Raw genomic sequence first — 19,848 nt, forward strand, 5'->3', positions numbered from 1 at the left:
CTGACATACTCAAGAGAGTCTCTGAGCTGACCTACACAAGCTGATACCAAACACTGCTAGATCATCTTAACCGTGACCTAAATCACATCACATCAAACATGAATGCAATGCCTTTTTGATACAATGTGAAAAATAAACATTTGATGTTGTATTGTTTGCCTGCGATCGTGTTATTGTCAATCCCTGTACATAGAATATGTGGCGTAGTGGAGAAAGTATTCAGATACTTTTATTTTAAAGGGTAACTACCGTTTTTTTCAACCTGGACCCTATTTTCCTGTGTTTTTGTGTCTAAGTGACTGATGGGAACAACAATCTTTGACATTGGTCCAGTCAGTATTAAGCAAGATCACTGCATTCGGCAGCGGCGAAACAAGCTACAATATAAGTTAATAGGGCAATTGCGCGGCTTGTATTTACCTTCACAAACGTGCTTGTTTTGCTGCTGACAGACTCAGATTATTATTCTAAGTGTCTGACAACATTATGGAAAGGATTTCTAAGGAGGTCGACCTTTCTGTTAAAGAGTAAGATCCTTTTTTTGAACATCCGCGAAAATTGCATTCACTAAAGCCACCAGACTCCATGTAAATAAGCAGTAATTTTAGCATTGTGAAGTACACTTCATTCAAAGTCCCAGAAACAAACCAAAACTATGAAAAGCCTTTTTGGGTCGTCTTTCCACTTTTCCAACCATCACAATTCTAGTTTTGGTGGAAATAAACGCATAGTTTACCGATTTACATGGGAAAATATGATGGCTATATACACGCTAAAAGTATTGTTTTTTTAAATGGAGTCTGGTGGGTTTAGCGCTAGCGATTTCAGAGCTGTTTCTGGTTAAACAGAAAGGTCTCAAAGAGTTTTTAAAGGTCTATCTCTGTAGTGATCTTTTCTATAATGTTGTCAGACACTTAGAATATTAATCTGAGCCTGTCAGCGGCAAAAACAGCACTTTTAGTCCAAATTGACGATGCACATTTGCCCCGTAGGGTTACATTGCAGCCCGGTCTGTGGCTGCCGGTTAAAGCGTTCACGCTTAATACTGGACCAATTTCAAAGATTGTTGATCAGTCACTTACACACAAGAACATAGGAAAATAGCCCATTAAGTAGTAACACCACAGTGTAAAAGTACTCTATTACAAGTAAAAGTCTTGCATTGAAAATGTGCCTGCCCTTTTCTACACAGTTTCCAATGACAGCTTCGTGTTAACAAACCATCGGGCTCCTCAGGTTTATTTTTCCTGGGAATGTCGCCACAGACCCCCAGTTCATAATATTGCAAATGTAAGGGCTTTCATCAGTGGGCCATAGGCTCATTAACCTCATTTGGCGATAGATAGTGAAATAACATATGTTCATTTTAATGAAAGTCTCCGAGATTCATATTTTTAAGGCCACTATAATTACACTTTCACATCAGCAATGCATCAAATGACTAACTATATGTGGAAGGAGTCTTACAGGGACAAACCCAGAAAGAATGATCACTCAATTCAAAGTGTTTTAGCATCTTTAAACTAATTGTTTTGTGACTGTACCACTGTAAACACTACAACAACATCAGCTGGTTAACTTTGACATGACTCCTCCCCCATACACCTTTATTAAATCAACAATATGATGTCATCCTATAAATAGAGTAAAACCTATTGTGTCCTTGCATTAAGGGTGAAATATGACTCATCAGTCACGCCTCATGATAACAAAAGGAATGGAATCTATTATAACCATAATAAAACCATTATCATAAGGCTAAGCCTGAATCATTGAGGTTATTAAAACTCGGGTCTTTGTTCTGTCTGTGGACACAGCTACCTTCTATTTGTTACTCTGTCGGGATTATTAGCGATATCAGCAGCCTTTTTTAAAATGTGGTTGGTTTTATGTGTTTGAATAAAGGTCTGAGTTTTCTATGAAGCATGACTGCGGCTGAGAGAGAGCCTCTCCTTGGGATGAAGTCACATTGTGACGGGGAGATAACATGCCCCACCACACACCTGGTATCTCATGCCAGGCCGAGCAGCTGCTGTGTTTCCACACCACGTTACCATGGATGTGGCTTGCAAACATTGAAGTCTGTGGGGACCTAGGACTCACAGCAAATACTGAAGTCTGTGGGGACCTAGGACTCACACTCCTTCTCTTTCACACACACACACACACACACACACACACACACACACACACACACAGACACACAGACACAGACACACACACACACACACACACACACTTTACGCATCAGTGAACGGGTCAAATAGTTGAGTAATTGGCAGTTTACGGCACAGAATTGGGAACTCACAAAGAAAAACTACATCAAAAGAGGGTTAGGTATGGGCTTTCACTCATGAGCATAATAAAGGAGCTGTTTCATAAAACAAATCTGCTTTACCATGCTTGTAATGCTCTTTCAGTGCAGTGACACGTACTTTCATCTAAATCTAGGGCGTGGAAATACGTCAAGGCGTTGAGCCTTTAATTAAGGTTTCTGCCTACATTATATAACCGAAATATGACCTCAGCTTCAATACAGGTTTGTGGTAAACATGTAATTTTCCTCTACCTGAGGTAGGAACAAGTCATTGTTTTGCAAGTCTCAAGAAAAAAGACTCAAGTCATGGATATCCAAACGCACCTTTAGCTCTTGCCTGGCAGCGTGATTGGATGCTGCAGGACAATAAAGATAATTTGCTGTAACACTTTTTGATAACATCATGTTTAATTTTTAGGCATAGAGAGGATTTGAAGCCTAGGCTAATGGCAAGGAAAGTCATGATAGATAGATAGATAGATAGATAGATAGATAGATAGATAGATAGATAGATAGATAGATATTGATCCCAAAAATGGGAAATTACAGTGTTACAGCAGCAAAATATCAGTCACACAGCACAGAATATACATAAAATACTAGGCTACAATATACATGAAATGATAGGATACAATATACATACATACAATATACATGAAATAATAATAAGATAGAATACAAGAACAAATATTTTAAATATATACAAGTTGGGAATACAAAATGTACAACTGCTTAACTAGTAATGATAAAGATGTAGATAAACCTATTGTGCAAGTTGCACTTAGTGCAGATGTGATGTCATCAGATTCATGACTTGAGTCTGACTCGAGTTCATGTCACGTTACGTGAGTCCAAGCCTCTGTCCTCTGCAGCACCTCTGAACTTGACTCCAGACAACGCATCACCAAAAGACAAAACTAAATCATGGCAAAAATGTCCTTAAATCTCTGCTCTTTACGGCTACTTTTGTTTTAAAGGGTAACTACCGTTTTTTGTTTTTTTTCAACCTGGACCCTATGTTCCTATGTGTTTGTGTCTAAGTGACTGAGGGGAACAACAATCTTTGACATTGGTCCAGTATTAAGCAAGATCAATGCAGTCGGCAGCGGCTACAATATAAGTTAATGGGGAAATTGTGCAGCTTGTATTTACGTTCACAAAAGTGCTTGTTTTGTTATTGACAGGCTCGGATTAATATTCTAAGTATCTGACACTTAGAGTAATACTCTGAGCCTTTCAGTGGCAATAAACAGCAGTTTTAGTAGGGTAGGGTTACATTGCAGCCCGGTCTGTGGCTGCCGGTTACAGCGTTCTTGTTTAATACTGGACCAATGTCAAAGATTGTTGTTCCCATTAGACGCTTAAAATAGGTCCAGGTTGAAAAAAATTCAAACGAATTAATCGAACGATAATACAGAAGAAGAAGAGATAATTGTGAGGATAAAATTCGTAACGTAGGCCTTTTGACACAGAGAACAAAGATTTTGAAGGACATTTTAAAAACACAACAAATAAGCCCTCATCATAGTGTTTTTCCATGCAGCTGAAGAGAAATTGTGTTGCTCAAGTCTCAGAAACTGATGACGTGGCCCTGATTAGGCACATGGTGTCCCTCAGCTGCCTGCAAACAGTATAGCTCAGTATAATTAGCCACGCCTGTTACGTGGTGCATGGCAACAATGCAATAATAAACATGAACCTAAGTTACTTCTTCTGACCTTGAACAGAAACTCACTATCAGATAAGATATTCTTTATTACAGGACACATAATGTGTTTTATATTATTCATAAAGATATACATAGATATATTGCCCTGGTTCTTCAATTTAAACCTCGATGTGATATGTGTATGAGCTTTACTGTTAGATTCCCCCTCTATTGCATCTTCATATAGAAACTACAGATAAAACACTGACACCTGCTGGACAATGATTGGAAATGCAGATTCTTCTGTTGGGAACAGCCCAGAAACTATTCTACGCTTTCCATTGGCTTACATTTTAGACGGGTGATATTTGATTGGCCAAATCATTTCCGGTCGGCCAATCAACGTTTTTGTTTACAACTACACACACACACAAGTCATAGTTCAGGAAAATAGGAAGTGATGCAACTAGCTTGTGAGGCAGGTAATGCCGTGGATATAACCTCCAGGAGGGAGCAAACTTTATGAAATCTACAGTTCAAAGAAAATGAATGATACAGACACATAACCGTCGTATTTTCTGCAACGATGCTGTGTTTGGGTGTAAATGCGGCGAGGTCGTCGGTGTCTTTACAAAAGGTTGGTAGCTAAGCTAACGGTAGAGAAGCTAACAGCTAACTGAACTACCCTTCCATCTTCGCGGCTCTGACAGGTTGACTTTAACCTAACCTTTTGTTTTGTTTGTTCACACCAGTTAGTAATATTTACAGAAAATACAACGTATCGTTTCTACCATTTTAACAGCCGTAAGCATTTGTTGTGTTCCAATTAACGGGTAACTTACGTGTAACGCGAGTTAGTAAGTAACGTTAAGCTACTTTCTGAAGACTGGAATAACGTTAGTTTAGCAAAGTCCTGACGTTTTTGAGTTAGCGTTAACCACCATTGAATGTTTACACCTTGTACTTTACTCATGACATTTAGACATTGACATTTAAACATCAATGGGCCGCATTTAGTTCAAGTTAAAAGACAGGCACGGACTAGGACAATGATATGTATACCGTATGTGATTGAATAGACAGAGTTATGTGTACTGAGCATACATACTACTACATAACAGCCTTCTCTCAGAGTGCAAATTCTAACTTTTGAAACACAGGTGGTGCTAATGAAAATAATGATGTGCCAACCTGGGCCAGAACCTGTGATTACTCTGTTTTGACAAGTGAACCCATCTTCTGTGAAAAGGTCTATACGAAACACATTTCCCCTAATCACACGTTTACTTTAGAGTGGGTTTTTGTCACAGCTTTGTAAGTAGTCCTGTCCCTTTCACCAGTGGTGTAGTCTACGTGATACTGTACGCAACTAAACCACTGGTCTCTCTGTCTCACTCGCTTTCCACATTTGAGATCCCTGCCGTCTCCTTACAACATATAAAATAGAATATTGTCATTGTACATGTACAGTGAAATTGGATGCAGTCCTATCAGTGTAAAACATCATTAAAAGTGCACAATAGCTGAATTAATAAACATAAAAGAGCCTCTATAACACACTATAAAAATATATAAAAAGAAACAGGAGTTTGTGGGGAAAAAAAACACAGACATACCACACATACAAGACATTCACTGCACGATTCATTTTTAATACTCAAGTAGCGTTACGTGTCCCCTTCCTCTTCCTTTGTGTTGGCGTTCTAACCTCCGGTGGATTTGTGAGGACTATGGTTAACTGCTCCTCAGATCTCTGCAGGGTAAATCCAGACAGCTAGCTAGACTATCTGTCTATCTAATCTTTGTATTCTGCTGTCTTTCAGCTGTGCATCGTCTCCCTGCTACACATGAGACATCGGACCTGTCATTGCCCCGCGCAGCCTTCGAGAAGTGGTACCGCTCGCTGCCTCTCTACTGGACCCGCTCCACCCGCTCCTCCCACACTCACTGACCCCCCCGAGTGCTCTGACACCGAACCCAGCCGCAGTACCTCCGCCTGGTCCCCTGACCAGGGCCCGCCGCCGGCTCCCACCCACTGCTGCATGAGTGGCTGCCACAACTGTGTGTGGATCGAACACGCGGAGCAGCTGCTGGCATACTACCACGACGGTGGCGACCGGGCGCTCGACGCCATCGAGGAGAACGTCCACGACGAGAACCTTAAAGCCTACCTCAAGATGGAAGTCAGACTCCTAAAAAAGACGTGACAGGTTGACTGCCGGTGGCTTCGATCACAGTGTTGTCAGGGAATGAGTGTTGTGAGCGTTGTTAGTAAAAAAAAAAAATTCACTGACTGAATATAGGGGTGCATGATATATTGACTCAATATCGTTATCGCGATATCACGTTGCGCAATAGTAGAACCTTCCTTCTACTTGTCTCCCTCTCCTCCTCCTCTCTCCCTCTCCCTAGTAACGCAAAGCAAACAACAAAAGCTGACAATTTAGTCTGGACAGACGAGGAGGTGGAGTTATTGCTCCAAATGCACACACAGACACACACGTGGCACACACACACATACGCAGCGCACACACACACGGCACACACACACACGCACAGTGCGTTTTGTACCCTTTAGACGGGAACGCGACGGTGGAGCGTTTTTAAGATTTCCACTCTGGACGGTGGTTTCACTTTTTTGCGTGTTTAAGCCCCAAAAATGCCGTCCCCGTCTAAATGAAAGGCACCTCTGATAAAATATTTTGTCGTTTTCACCCGCGAGCGTATTCGTGTAAACAGGGCCTTAGTCTTAGCACTCTTTGCCTGAAATGATGACTGACAGCAGCAGAGGAGAGGACATATTTAAATCAGGGATGTCATGCTGGGATTGGCTCGTGAAATACATGGCTGATTCTGATTGGTTTAACTGAAAGGTGAACGCCTCGAAACAGCTGATCAGTTTTAGGAGAGAGAGGTGATGAAGTTATAGAAGTCTTCCTGAAAGAATTTACGCTGACCTTCATTAGACATATTGTTAACATTTCATTTATTTATCCAAATGATCTAAACCTAAACTTTTATTTCGAGGTAAAACTTAAAGTAAGCACACTTTAATAAAGATGCTAACAGTTCCTCATGGCGTTAGGAAAACTAGGATTAAATGCTCAACGTTGGAGCAGAAAGTCTCTAAACTGTGATGCAGTTTAAAACAAAAACAGTCTGGGCTATAATGTTGCCATTTGACTGTGTTTCTCTTCCAAATAAGTTTGGCTTTGTTTCCAACCTGACTGTTAGTCTGACTGCTCCTGTTTCTCGACCTGTTGGACTTTTTTCTAGCGATGTGATGTCTGGTGTAGAGCCCGACCAATAAAGGATTTATACGGCTGATATCGATACAGATATTTGGTGATTTCCCGATATATCGGCCAATATATATTTTAAAAAACAAAATTATCCAGAATCGCGTGACAAAACATAAACAGATTTGTTTGTTTGTTTTATTGTCACAACAGAACCCAGGAACATCAAAATATATTGAAGTTCTGATAAATAAAATGTATAAAAATACAAACTTAAGATACGAAACTTAAAGTCCTTTGAACATAAACACAATAGACCTTTTTCACAGCAGACATGTTGACATGTCATAGCAGGAAAAGCACAGGTGTATTCAAGACCATTAATGATGGCTGCATTCCACTTAGGAGAGGTCCTGGTGTTGTTCATGCTGACTCACTGAAATATCTTACTGGGACACTTGATGGAATTGAGCCATCGTTAAGGTTATCAATTTCAGCTGTGCTTTTCCTACTAGGACGAGTCTAATGGCGTCTTTTCACTACGTGGTACCTGCTCGACTCGACTCACCTTTTTTGGTTTTCCATTATGAAAAAAAGTCCCTGGTACCTGCCAACAGGTACTTCTTTTAGTACCACCTCCGTCGAGGTTCCAAATGAGCTGAGGCGATACCAAAAGGTGACGTGAAAACCTGCAGACTACTGATTGGTCGGAGAGAATCGTCACTAATCACTGCGTCATCATTGATAGCGACAAAAAAATTCATCTTCTGGCTGTAGCAACAGCCACATGCCGAGAATCAAAAACAACACACGTTCGACGTTCTGTGTGTGTGTGTCGCGTTAGGTCACGGCAGTTTCCTGCGGCGTCGCTATGACGACCAGCCACGCTCGCCTCACACATGAGGCGGTACTAAATCTGCAATGGAAAATAGACGGGGCACCGCGGCCGAGCTGAGTCGAGCAGGTACCATGTAGTGGAAAAACGCCATAAATGTCTGCTGTGAAAAAGGTCCAGGGACGTCGTAGAGCGCCCTCTGGTGGACAAACTGTGCAACGCCAACACTCAACATGGTTGAAGGGGGTTTAGTCCATTTTTATTTTATTTTTTAAATATTCATTTATCGGCCATTCTAAATGCCGATACCGATAGTTTGGAAAATGCCTAATATCGGCCCGCCGATATATGGGTCGGGCTCTAGTCTGGTGTTCCCAGGTATCTCAGCAACTAACTTTGTGAGTACAACGTAATTCGTACTAACGGGTGCGAATTACGTTGTACTAAACACTTAAGAAATCTGAATTCTTCCTTAAGTTTCAGCTTGAAATGAAGCCAACACGCCCAACCTGTTACACTTCAGGAATGCTTGAATTGTTGTCACATTAGCCTTTGCTTTATTTCATAAGGTGCTTGTAGTGTTGAGTTTTGGAAAGTGCACGTTTAGTAATAATGTAATAATGATTAGAAAACCCATTGGGTTTATTTATTTTGTAACCTTCAGCTTAATTCAGCAATCTTCATAGCTCAGTGATTTATTGTCATAGATAAAGCTCATTTGCACATTTGATTGAGGTTTGAACTGAAGTGTTAAAATTATATTTTTACGTGTTTACTAATCATTTTTTGCTTCACTATATTTAAGAATCTATTTATGTATTTGTAAGACTTGTTTGCTAAATAAATGCTCTTTCTGAGATGACATGAACACTTTGAGAAGGTTTTTTAGACATTAGTCTTTGCTTTATTTCGTTCGTTATTCGAGCTTGAAGTGTTGGGTTCTTTGAACGTCCACGTTTAGTAATGACGTTATTAATGTTTTTGTCTTTAAAAAAATGGTTTGGTTTATTTTCACCTTACTTAATGTTTACAGCTTAATTCAGTAATCTTTATAGTTCATTGATTCATTGTCATGTCCCTTTAGTCATAAAGCAGATTTGCACATTTGTTTTGTTTATCAGTTTGTTTGACGTGTTCTTGGAAATAATTCATTCACAATGATCTGATGATCAGACCATTTTGAGAAAACCAAACTGGGATGATAGAGGCACGTGGGTTTTTCTTTCTTTATTTTTTATTTTTTAATTTATTTTCCTCATGTGGCATCCTGTTGGTCATGGGCCAAAAAGCAAACATACGATGTGTTACTGTCAGTGGTGGAAGAAATATTCAGAGCCTTTACTTCAGTAAAAGTACTAATACCACCCTGTAAAAATACTCTGTTACAAGTAAAAGTCCTGCATTGAAAATGTTACTTAAGTAAAAGTATGTAAGTATCATCAGGAACATTTACTCAAAGTACTAAAAGTATAAGTACTCGATGCAGAAAAAATTCTCCCATTGTAGAAAGTGTAAAGGATCCAACCAGTTGTGTGTTTAATGGTCTAATCATTTCAGCTGGACTTGTAGGACGTTATATTGTCGGCTAGTTTACTTTGTAAGAAAACATCAGACTTTATAAACTACATGTGTTTTGTGTGCAGAATTCTTAACATGGGCGCCCAGATAGCTCAGTTGGTAGAGCGGGTAACCATATTTAGAGGTTTAATACTCGACGTAGTGGGCCCGGGTTCGACTCTGCCCTGCGGCCCTTTGCTGCATGTCATTCCCCCTCTCTCTCCCCTTTCATGTCTTCAGCTGTCCTATCAAAATATAGGCTGAAAATGCCCAAAAAATAATCTTAAAAAAAGACAGAAATCTTAGTAACTAAAGCTGTAACAGGTGAATGTAATGGAGTAAAAAGTACAATATTTCTCTCTGAAATGTAGCGGAGTAGAAGTAGAAAGTGGCCTGAAAAGAAAAGACTCAAATAAAGTACTTAATTGTGATTAATGAATGAATGATTAATATCAGAAATATGGGTTTCTTTCAACCAAATTGCCCAAAAATAACCTGGATGTACGTTGTATAGAACCCATACAACATTTAAAAAAAAATATTTACATAAAATGTTGGGTGTTTTATTCAATTTCATAGCATTTACAAAAATGTTTAAATGGTTTCAAAACCTTGTCCTGACTAAACTTTGGCAGTCTGTGATCCACTCCACATCCTCTGGTCATAACTAGTCAAAATAATTCATAATTTCTGCTTTTTTTAACTTAAAAATTTGGTTTAACGTCATGTAAATTGGGTTTATTGACCATGAATAAAAAAAAAAAAAATAAATAAAAATAAAACGTAAAATAAAAAGTGACCTAAACGTTTTTAAAAGCGTCAAAAGCATCGAAAAAAAAGGGACAAAAACGTCGGGAAAAGCGCCAAAAAAAAATTTCAATTTCAATTATGACCCCGAAGGACAACAAGTTCATGGTCAACGGAAAGACAATGCAAGGGTTAAGTACAGTACTGGAGTAAATGTACTCAGTTGCATTCCACCACTGGTTACTTTGTTAAAAAACAGATGTATAAAATAAATAAATGATGAATCGACTTAAGGAATAAGAACCAAAACGGCCGATTAGTCAACTAATGGACTGAAAAGTGTCAGCCCTAGACATCTGTTCACCCTCTTTGACCCCCAAACCTCCACACGCGTGTTGACATGAGAGCAGGGAGGCGGGGCGTCCGAAATCTTCTGCGGGGCTCAGCTTATAAGAGGGGGCCCTAAGCCCCGACTGGCCCTCACAGCAAGCCTAGCATAGCACTATACACTCATCTGCTGCACATACACACACACACACTCTCGTCTGGCTGTCCTTCACCCAAGCAGCCGGTGAGTAGACATATACTATACTATACTATACTATACATCAGCACTAGGCCTGTAACAGTTATTACATCATTGTCTAATTGTCAATTTTATTTTATATACTCGCAGTGCTTTCTTTAACCGCAATTAATTGCTAACATTAGCTAAGGTCTTAAGACGTATGACTGGTAATTGTTCAGTTTAGATATGCCAAATTGTAATTATATATGTCATTATTGGTCGGACTATTTATTTCTAATATTATTTGAATTGTTAGTTGTTGGCGCTTGAGCCTAAACACGTTCATAGCAACAAGAATGACGAAGGGTGTGTGTGTGTGGGGGGGATACAGTAAGAAATGTTTTAAAGTGGCGTTGTTAACTTCATAGACTGTGTATTTGTGTTATTACATTACCTGGGTCACATGACAGTTATATAAGATAAGATTTATTTATTTATTAATCCCACACTGGGGAAATTCCTGTGCTACAGCAGCTCAAAAGAAAACATTTACACGCATCAGAATAACACAAATACACATTAAGTAGACAAAAAATATACATAAAGTATAAGAAATATAAAAAAAATATAAAAAGATATAAATATATATATAAAACCAAAAGATGGATCCTGGGATTCATTAAAAACAAAAGAATTTGTTTGACAAGTAATAAATAAATATAATTTTTTTTTAAATTTGACTGAAAGAGACAATTATATTGTTAATCACAATTATTTCTGAGACAATTAATTGTACAGCAATGTTTGGAATTGTTCCAGCTCTAATCACCACCATGAACACAAACATATTGAGATATTAGAGTAGTGGTAGTATACAGAGTGACAGACAGGAAAAGAATGATGTTGCTGTAGTTGAATGGAAGTCAATGGATATGTATGGAGATTGTAATCAGTATTTTTTCTGCTGAAATGATCTGACTCCAACTGAAAAGATGTAGATGTAACAGGATATATTAATTTTTTTAATCCCCAGGCATTTCCTTTCGTACTGTCGTGGAAGATTTAGCATTCAGTTGTGCTGCAGGTTTTCTGTAGCTGTGCTTTGGTATAAGAGACTGACAGGCTGCTAAATGATTCAAGCTGGATTATTGTTTGAGATGTTTTGATATGATGTGTTGATATGATGATGAGTTTTGGCACTGATATCAAAATAATACTTTTTTTCTAAGAAATAGAAATAGGTGTTTCTACCAAACTAAAATTCTCAAATATCAAAAGTTGTCCAAACAAGCAAATTAACAAAAATGCTGATCATCAATCTGCTCATCAATCTGATCAAAGAAGTACAAATTTGAACAGAAATCTGATTGCCAGCTTTTGATACTTGACAGTTTTTGATACTCAGTGCAGCAAACACAGTATTGAGGTTCAAGTTGAACGATTCCCTAACCCTAACTTATTTTCTATATACAGACGGATATGCAGTCTTTATTCTAGCACTTTAAAGATATTTTAAGATTAAATAACAGGTAAAATGGTTCATCATTGAACATGAAAAGGCTGGGTCTTCTACCAGAGTGGACAAACCAACTGCTTAACCCTCTGAGTTCAGAGGGCATTTTCACATATCTTCTCAAAGACATTATGAGGCATTTGAGATCAGATTCTACCCAACCATCTGACGTATAGAGCCTTGCATGGTCAGGCACCTGTTATCTCAGACCTGCTCCATCCATACACTACTAAGCCTCAGGTCGTCTGACCAGGGATTACTGGAGGTGCCACGCACTCGTTCCAAAACTAAAGGTGACCGTTGCATACCGTGTTCTAACATTCTGCAGTCTCGGTTGATGCTTAAAGCAGCTGAATATGCACTTGTTTAACCCTCTGAGGTCTAAGGGCATTTTCACATCTTCTTAACCCTTGTGTTGTCCTGGGGTCAAATTTGACCTGTTTTCTAAGTTTCCTATATCAGAAATATGGATTTCTTTCAACCAAATTTCCCCAAAATAGCTTGGATGCATGCATGTACGTTGTAGGAACACACACAACATTCTTCGCAGGTAAAATTAATGATTACTTTCATTGAATTTTGGGTGTTTTTATTCAATTTTATAGCATTTGAAGAAAAAGTTTTAGAACAGTATCCTGACCAAACTTTGACATAAACCAGTCTGTGATTCCCTCAACATCGTCTGATCTCAACTATCAGTCAAAGTTCATAATTTCTGCTTTTTTAACAAAACAAATATGTATAATGTCATTTAAATTAGGTTTATTGAGCATGAATTAAAAAAAAGCGTCGGAAAAAGCGAATGAAACGTCAGAAAAAGTGCCAGAAAAAGTGAATTTTCAATTTTGACCCGGAAGGACAACAAGTTCATGGTGGACGGGAAGACAACACGAGGGTTAAATCCCCCTTTTTTAAGGTATTTGCATATAACTCATCCCCATATGTTCCATATCAAAATGTTCAGGACAAACTCAGCATTCTGTAGAGTGAATCTGTCCCAGAGCAATGTGTAAAGAGATAATTTAGCGCTAAAGCTGAAACGTTGATGTTCGTATTTTGAAACTCCTCAAATCTCTTTTGAAATTGTTGTTCGAATTGTTTCGGTGCTTGAAATGAGTTTACCAAAGTCTTGAGGTTCACAAAGTAGTGTAATATGATAAAAAAAATAGTAGATAAATGTCTGAAATGAAATTTTGTAATATTGCATTTTGAGGTAGGAGTGTTGTCAGAAATCAACCTCAGAGGGTTAAAGAAAACACATGTCAACACTTTATTAATCACTATTTTGATATCAAACTGCTGTACACTGCAGAAAGATTAAGTCTTGTTCAGGACTGTCATTGTTTTCGGGACGCGGTGAGCGGATTGATCATTTAGCCCCTCAGAGCGTGCTCAGCATATCTGTTGCCGTGTTGTCCTCGCTCTAACGAGATTACATTCAGGACGGCCGGCTTGAAACAGAGAGGTCAGAGCATTTATTAACTTGAGCCGGGGATTATGGGAAATTGGGTCATCCTCACAGAACACGCTGCAAGGCGGCCCATCTGAGACATTCAATCACTGGGAAAATATGAGTGTAAATCCTGCCAGGTGCTCGTCACATGCAGTGAGAGGATTAAGGCCTATAATGTCAGACAGAGGTGACACAGGCTGCATGCTCACTGTTACATGCTAGGGCCTAATTTACAATGGGGACAGGGGGGACATGTCCCCCCACTTTTCAAAATCCTGTTTGTGTCTCTCCTCCCCTCACACACACACACACACACAAACATACACACACACACACACACACACTTTCAAATTAGTTTGATAGTATTTCATTTATAAGTCTCTGTGATTGGCCCCTACACTGTAAACCTGAATAATTAAGCAGCACTTAAAAAAATGTAGGCAATCAGTTGCCACAATTTGTTTTTTTTGAGTATATAAACTTAAAAGTCTGAGCTTGTTAGAGCTTAAATATGTGGAGTAACGTGAACTTGCATTTTTGGATTACCGTTAAATTGAAGTACTGGTTAAGCCAAGTTAAATATCAATATATGCAACTCGAAAGTAAACATAACATAACAGAATCATTTTAAGTATAAAAACTCAGTATTTCATGTTCACTAAACTCAATATTTATTGAAGTTTTTGTTCAATCGTTTTAATTAACCGTAACTCAACAATACGTTTTAAGTAAGTAGAACTTCTTAACAAACTGTAAGTTTACAGTACTTATTCCAATTCATTAATTTGAGCATTCGGGTTTACAGTGTATTTTAAGCAAAAAAGAAAGAAAGATCTTTTTCTTATACATAGTTGAATAGCCTATACTAAAAATAAATCCGTAAAATAACAGAAAAAGTTCTGGCAGCTCATTAGCCCGGACTTTGTCCCGTAATTAAAAACAGAAATTGTTGGGTGTAGCTACAGTTAAAATACAGAACATTGTTACTGTTATTTAAAATTCTCTCAGACAAAGCTGCTCACTCAGTACATTTCTTAAATGAAGTCTGCACTTTATATATTAAAGCTTTTTTCAACGCATGGTTTAATGCATGAAATGAACGGTTTCTAAGTGATACCTTGATTCGGATGGATTATTTAGCTCTTTCTTTCTCCTTTTTTCCAAAAATAAAAAGCTATCGTCGCAACGACTACACTTCCGAGAGGGGTCTCTAAAGCCTGCACACAGGTGTCCCATAACTGCTCAGAATGAATCTGGAGCCGCCCAAAGCTGAGATCAAGTCGGCCACCCGTGTCACCGGCGGCCCCGCCACCCCACGCAAGGGACCGCCCAAGTTCAAGCAGAGACAGACCCGTCAGTTCAAGAGCAAGCCTCCGAAGAAGGGAATCCAAGGGTATGCCTTCTTCTTTTTTTCCTTTTTTTCTTTAAAGCAGTCTTTCCCAACCTTTTTGGTCTGAGGTCCCCACAGCCCTGTCAGATGAACTTACACCCCCCCTTCATCCATTCCCAATGTATGTCCCCAGTGTATAACAATATTCATTCTGTAAAAGAGGATATTACTTTTAGTTTTTATAAAATTGAACAGTCAATATTGAGGTTGGTTTGGTCAGCAATTGTGCAACTACTACTTGGATGTGAAGCTGAGTGTTTCAACTATTTATCCATTACTTTAAGCTAATTATTTGAACTGTTTAGTCATTACATGGGAGTGTACGGCAGTCCCACGGGTCAGGAAGGGAAGTGAAATTGATAAACATAAACTACTGAGCTGTGGAGAAAGGGTAGAATTGAAGAAGTGTATACTTCTTCCTGTTCCCTGCCTATACTTCTTCGTACCCCTTTTCAGGCATGTCTAGGCTGGTTAGTTTCTTTTTGTTTATTTTTTGCTTATTTGTGAATTCATTTTTTATTTAATTTTTTTCTTCATTTTGATATGTCTGAAATAAATTTCTTAATTTGTTCATTACTTTAGCTGTTTAAACTTCTGTGCTCACTTGCTAACTAGTTTTCACACACTCTTACATAACAGCAACACATAGTGTTCAGATGTTAGAGCTAATATATTCTTTTCATCAAATCATAATTTCTACTTTTTTTCAAATAAGTTGAGCTACTCTACTCTACTGCGTACACCCTGGCAACTGCAAAAGTAGTCTCGCATTGCCAGACCCTCCTCCACAGCGCTGCGGAGGAAGGTCTGGCTAGTCCTCACAGGATGGGAGAAAAACGTGCTCTGGTTTATTGGCATTTCTTTAAGCCAATCACAATCGCCTTGGGTGGTGCTAAGCTCCGGACGGAGCAATGGTGCCTCTGCAAAATATCCTCGTGAAGGAACTTGTTTTGGTGGAACATGTGTACGTTCAAAAGTAGTTTTAGTCGTGCAACAGAAAGCTCAGATTGGACAGATAGTCTAGCTAGCTGTCTGGATTTACCCTGCAGAGATCTGAGGAGCAGTTAACTATAGTCCTCACAAATCAGCCGGAGTTTAGAACGCCAACACAAAGGAAGAGGAAGGTAACGGACATCCAGCCGAAAAGAGGGACATCCAGCGGAATATCCTTCAGTAACGGAACAATCCCGGAAGTGGAATGTTGTGGATATAGACTAGGACTGCACTGCAAATGTCAAATTGCGATTATTTTGACTGATGTTGCGATATGATTCACGATATTGGAAGGAATGATCAATTTTTTGGATCATCATTCTCATTTTCATTGAAACACAAATACAAATGTACTATAGTCACGTAGTGTGATTTTTGCAAGAATCTGTACCAAACAAAGATGCTTTTCTTTAGTCTGTAGGATATGATTTGTAGGCCAAGGACGTCTCTGCAGCACCACAATACCTCATTCAGAATGGTTAGACACATATTTTGCCGTTAACTAATATTGCACCCCCCCCCCCCCCGCGCGATTTGGATATTGCACTAGTCCATATTGCAATTTTGATAAAATTGCGATTAATTGTGCAGCCCTAATATAGACTAGTGCAAAAGTAACCCCTTGGATACAAGGTACCCCTGGTTGAGAATCACTTCTTTAGAGGTTTAGAGATAATTGCAAGTTATGTAATTGTTTTTTTCCCCCTTGCAGCTTTGGTGATGATATCCCTGGGATGGAGGGCTTAGGCACAGGTGAGCTCACTTCAGCTTTTAAATTGCATTTCATGTCAGTTTCTATGATCCGCAGGGGCCTGAATAACCTCCTTTCTCCATCGTTTGTTTTGCAGACATTACTGTCATTTGCCCTTGGGAGGCCTTCAATCACCTGGAGCTGAATGAGCTGGCCAAGTACGGCATCATCTGAGGCCACGTTCGTACACTTCAAACCATCCGCCTCAGGCTCCATCTTCTAACTTCCAATGGAACTATTCAAAAGAAAAAAACGACCATAACGAACTGTAACAAACACAAAAAAATGAAAAAGGAGAAAAGTTATCTACAAAAAAAAGAACACTTTCTTTCCGCTTTCACCGTATTTTTCTTCTGATTCTGCACTTAGAATCTGTTGATTTGATTCTCACGTCTTCACTATACTGTAGATCTGCACTGTTACTCTAAACCGCCAGCATCCTTTTCTCTTCTCTCGCTGTTCTTCTTTTCCCTCACCTTTCCTCCTCTTATTTTCTATTCTTCTCACAGACAAAAACGTGAAACTTATGCAAGCATAGCAGCCTCAAATTGAGTTTAAGTGACAAACCCGTGAAGTGGGTGGGTTCCCACTTTATGTGCTTTGGGGCCTCTTTTCGCACATCTCAGAGTCCATCAACAGCCGAACGTGTAAAAACACAAAAACCTGAATTCTGTAGAGACTGGAACGCCAGCTTGCCCATTGCTGAGCGTAACATTTCAGTTGGATAACGTTAATCAATCCATCACATATCCCACTTTTCCCTCTGTTCTGACCAACACTTAGCTGCATCTATTTTCAAAAATCATTGTTCTTAACTTGAAGAGAAGTGAACTGTATACACTCACTGCCTGGCCCTTGTGTGTTCTCTCTGACATTCTCCTGTCTGTTGTTCATGTGTTTATGTGTAAATGTATTTTTTTGGGTCTGTAGACTGTTAAAAACTGAATTGCCCTTTTTAGGATAAATAAAGTTGTTTGAACTTGAACTTGAACATCTTCTAACCATCATAATATGTGGAAGTCTAATGCATGTGGGGAAGTGTTCTCAGTAAAAAGACATCTTTAAAACCAACCGAGAAGAGAATAAATGTCCAGGAAATTCCTTCCTTGCAGTAACCTGGAAATCCAGAGTTCTCGCGAGAGCACAATTTGAATTTGCTCAGCGAGTCACTCTGGCATTCAGTAATGATGCTCATTAACCATGCCCTTGTAGCCGAGCTGCACCAATCACATCGGTGTATCTGATATAGGTGGGCCAGAGGCGAGCTAAACAATGACAACAGCGCTGCGACGTTGAAGTCATTAGTAAATATTGCAAGATGGCTACGGATGAGCGCCAGTTGTATGAAACGGCTTTGGCCGCTACAATGAACGAGTTAGACTTGGCTTTTTATCTAAAAGAGGAACAGAAGACGGTGCTCCAGTCGTTCCTTTGCAAGAAGGACGTTTTTGCTGTTTTGCTGACCGGATACGACAAGAGTTTAATCTACCAGTTAGCTCCACTGGTAGCTAGCGTATGGGGCTTAGCGAAAACCCACGTGATTGGTCGTAGTGTTATCCAATTGCGTGCAGTGAGATTTTCAAATGTATGCTTGGTGCCCCCCCTCGAGTTGGGCCATTTTCATTTCTCATTGCCAGACCCTTAATCTTTCGGATTTGGGTCTGGATTTCCAGGCTATCCTTGCAGCACACCAGTGTGTGATTTGTGCGTGCAGCTGTGCGTAGTGTAACCTAGCAGAAATGTCTTCCATCATTGTGTGCGCTTGTGTTTTCTATCCCTTCTTATTTGTATGTCTCCCTTGTATTATATTGATGTACAATCTGTATTTTATGTTTCTCATACTTTTACACAGCACTGTTGTGCCCTGTGTGTTTGTATTTGTGTTTTTAAGATCACCATTTGAACTATTTCATCTTTCATCCATCCTTCATTTATTTGTTTTTCATTGAATCTCCATTGTTCTCATCATCGCCGATGATCCTTTCCTATTACCAATCTGTTGTACGCAAAAGGACAATGCATGCACACCTTGAGTTACATTTAGCTTTTCAACTTCTACTGTAATTCCTGGCTTTCAAAAGTCAGTTCAAATCAATGCACCCAGGGGCGTAGCACAAAATTCTGGGCTCTGTAGAAAGGCATTCTCTATGGGCCCCTCCCACATCAACAGGTATTCATTCTAGCATCTTTTAGGGCCCTCCTTACATGAAGGCCCTGGGTACTCTGGGTAGTCCCCTTTCCACCCCCAGTCCGACACCCCTGTCAATAAGATAAAAACAAAGAGGTTGCTAACTTTGCTCTGATGACATGAAGCTGATGCAAGTGTTAGTGGATTTTTCTTTTAAAAATATGTTTACAATGATTGAGAGTGGGATGGATCACATCTGAAGACATGTAAATTGGAGCGTTGTCCTCTCTACAGGATTTGGGAGAAAAAAAATAAAGCATAAAAACAGGAAAATAAAAATGGAGATTTATTTATTACCTTAACTGACACAAATTAGATGAGATTTTATAGCTTCAGAATAGATATTTGGCAGCTCCTATGTTTACTTGTGTCTGACTCCTCTCTCGGTCAGTCTCCCATTTCCTCTTTCTCTGTTCCTCCGACAATGCTTTCCTAGCTTTCTGCTTCTTTTTCTTCTTCTCAGCCATGACGATAGTGTGAAAACCTCCATTGCTACCTTGTTAGCCGGTTCCTGAATGAGCGTATGTGTGCAGTGCCGTGAAGCAATTCGTTACATCGCGAGACCTGATATCACGCGATACTTCCTGACGCTGTGGACGGCGACTCGCCGGCCGAAAGTTGCAAGGGTGGTTTTTCCGCTCACAGGCGCTAGGGGGGAGCGAGACGACCACCATTCAACTCGAAAAAAGTCATATAACCATTCCAATGA

At 39.4% G+C, this 19,848-nt stretch overlaps 2 protein-coding genes across 4 annotated transcripts; both read left to right on the forward strand.

The window, feature by feature from the left end:
- Nucleotides 1-2,146: 2,146 nt before the first annotated feature.
- pde6gb (phosphodiesterase 6G, cGMP-specific, rod, gamma, paralog b) lies at nucleotides 2,147-17,936 on the forward strand. Of its 3 annotated transcripts, XM_035997663.1 has the most exons (5): nucleotides 2,147-2,188; nucleotides 10,884-10,914; nucleotides 14,983-15,210; nucleotides 16,913-16,953; nucleotides 17,049-17,936. In XM_035997663.1, exons 3-5 carry the CDS (start codon nucleotides 15,065-15,067, stop codon nucleotides 17,123-17,125), a joined length of 264 nt encoding a protein of 87 aa, XP_035853556.1. In that variant the 5' UTR covers nucleotides 2,147-2,188; nucleotides 10,884-10,914; nucleotides 14,983-15,064; the 3' UTR covers nucleotides 17,126-17,936. The 3 variants fall into 3 exon arrangements, with proteins under 3 accessions (XP_035853556.1, XP_031171387.1, XP_035853555.1); XM_031315527.2 differs by lacking the exon at nucleotides 2,147-2,188 and having other exon boundaries at nucleotides 10,807-10,914; nucleotides 14,992-15,210; XM_035997662.1 differs by lacking the exon at nucleotides 2,147-2,188 and having other exon boundaries at nucleotides 10,814-10,914.
- oxld1 (oxidoreductase-like domain containing 1) lies at nucleotides 4,406-6,250 on the forward strand. Its single transcript, XM_031315870.2, has 2 exons — nucleotides 4,406-4,602; nucleotides 5,789-6,250. Exons 1-2 carry the CDS (start codon nucleotides 4,552-4,554, stop codon nucleotides 6,170-6,172), a joined length of 435 nt encoding a protein of 144 aa, XP_031171730.1. The 5' UTR covers nucleotides 4,406-4,551; the 3' UTR covers nucleotides 6,173-6,250.
- Nucleotides 17,937-19,848: the final 1,912 nt, after the last annotated feature.

This window comes from Sander lucioperca, chromosome 22 (genome assembly GCF_008315115.2).
Source record: "Sander lucioperca isolate FBNREF2018 chromosome 22, SLUC_FBN_1.2, whole genome shotgun sequence".
Taxonomy (NCBI): Eukaryota; Metazoa; Chordata; class Actinopteri; order Perciformes; family Percidae; genus Sander; species Sander lucioperca.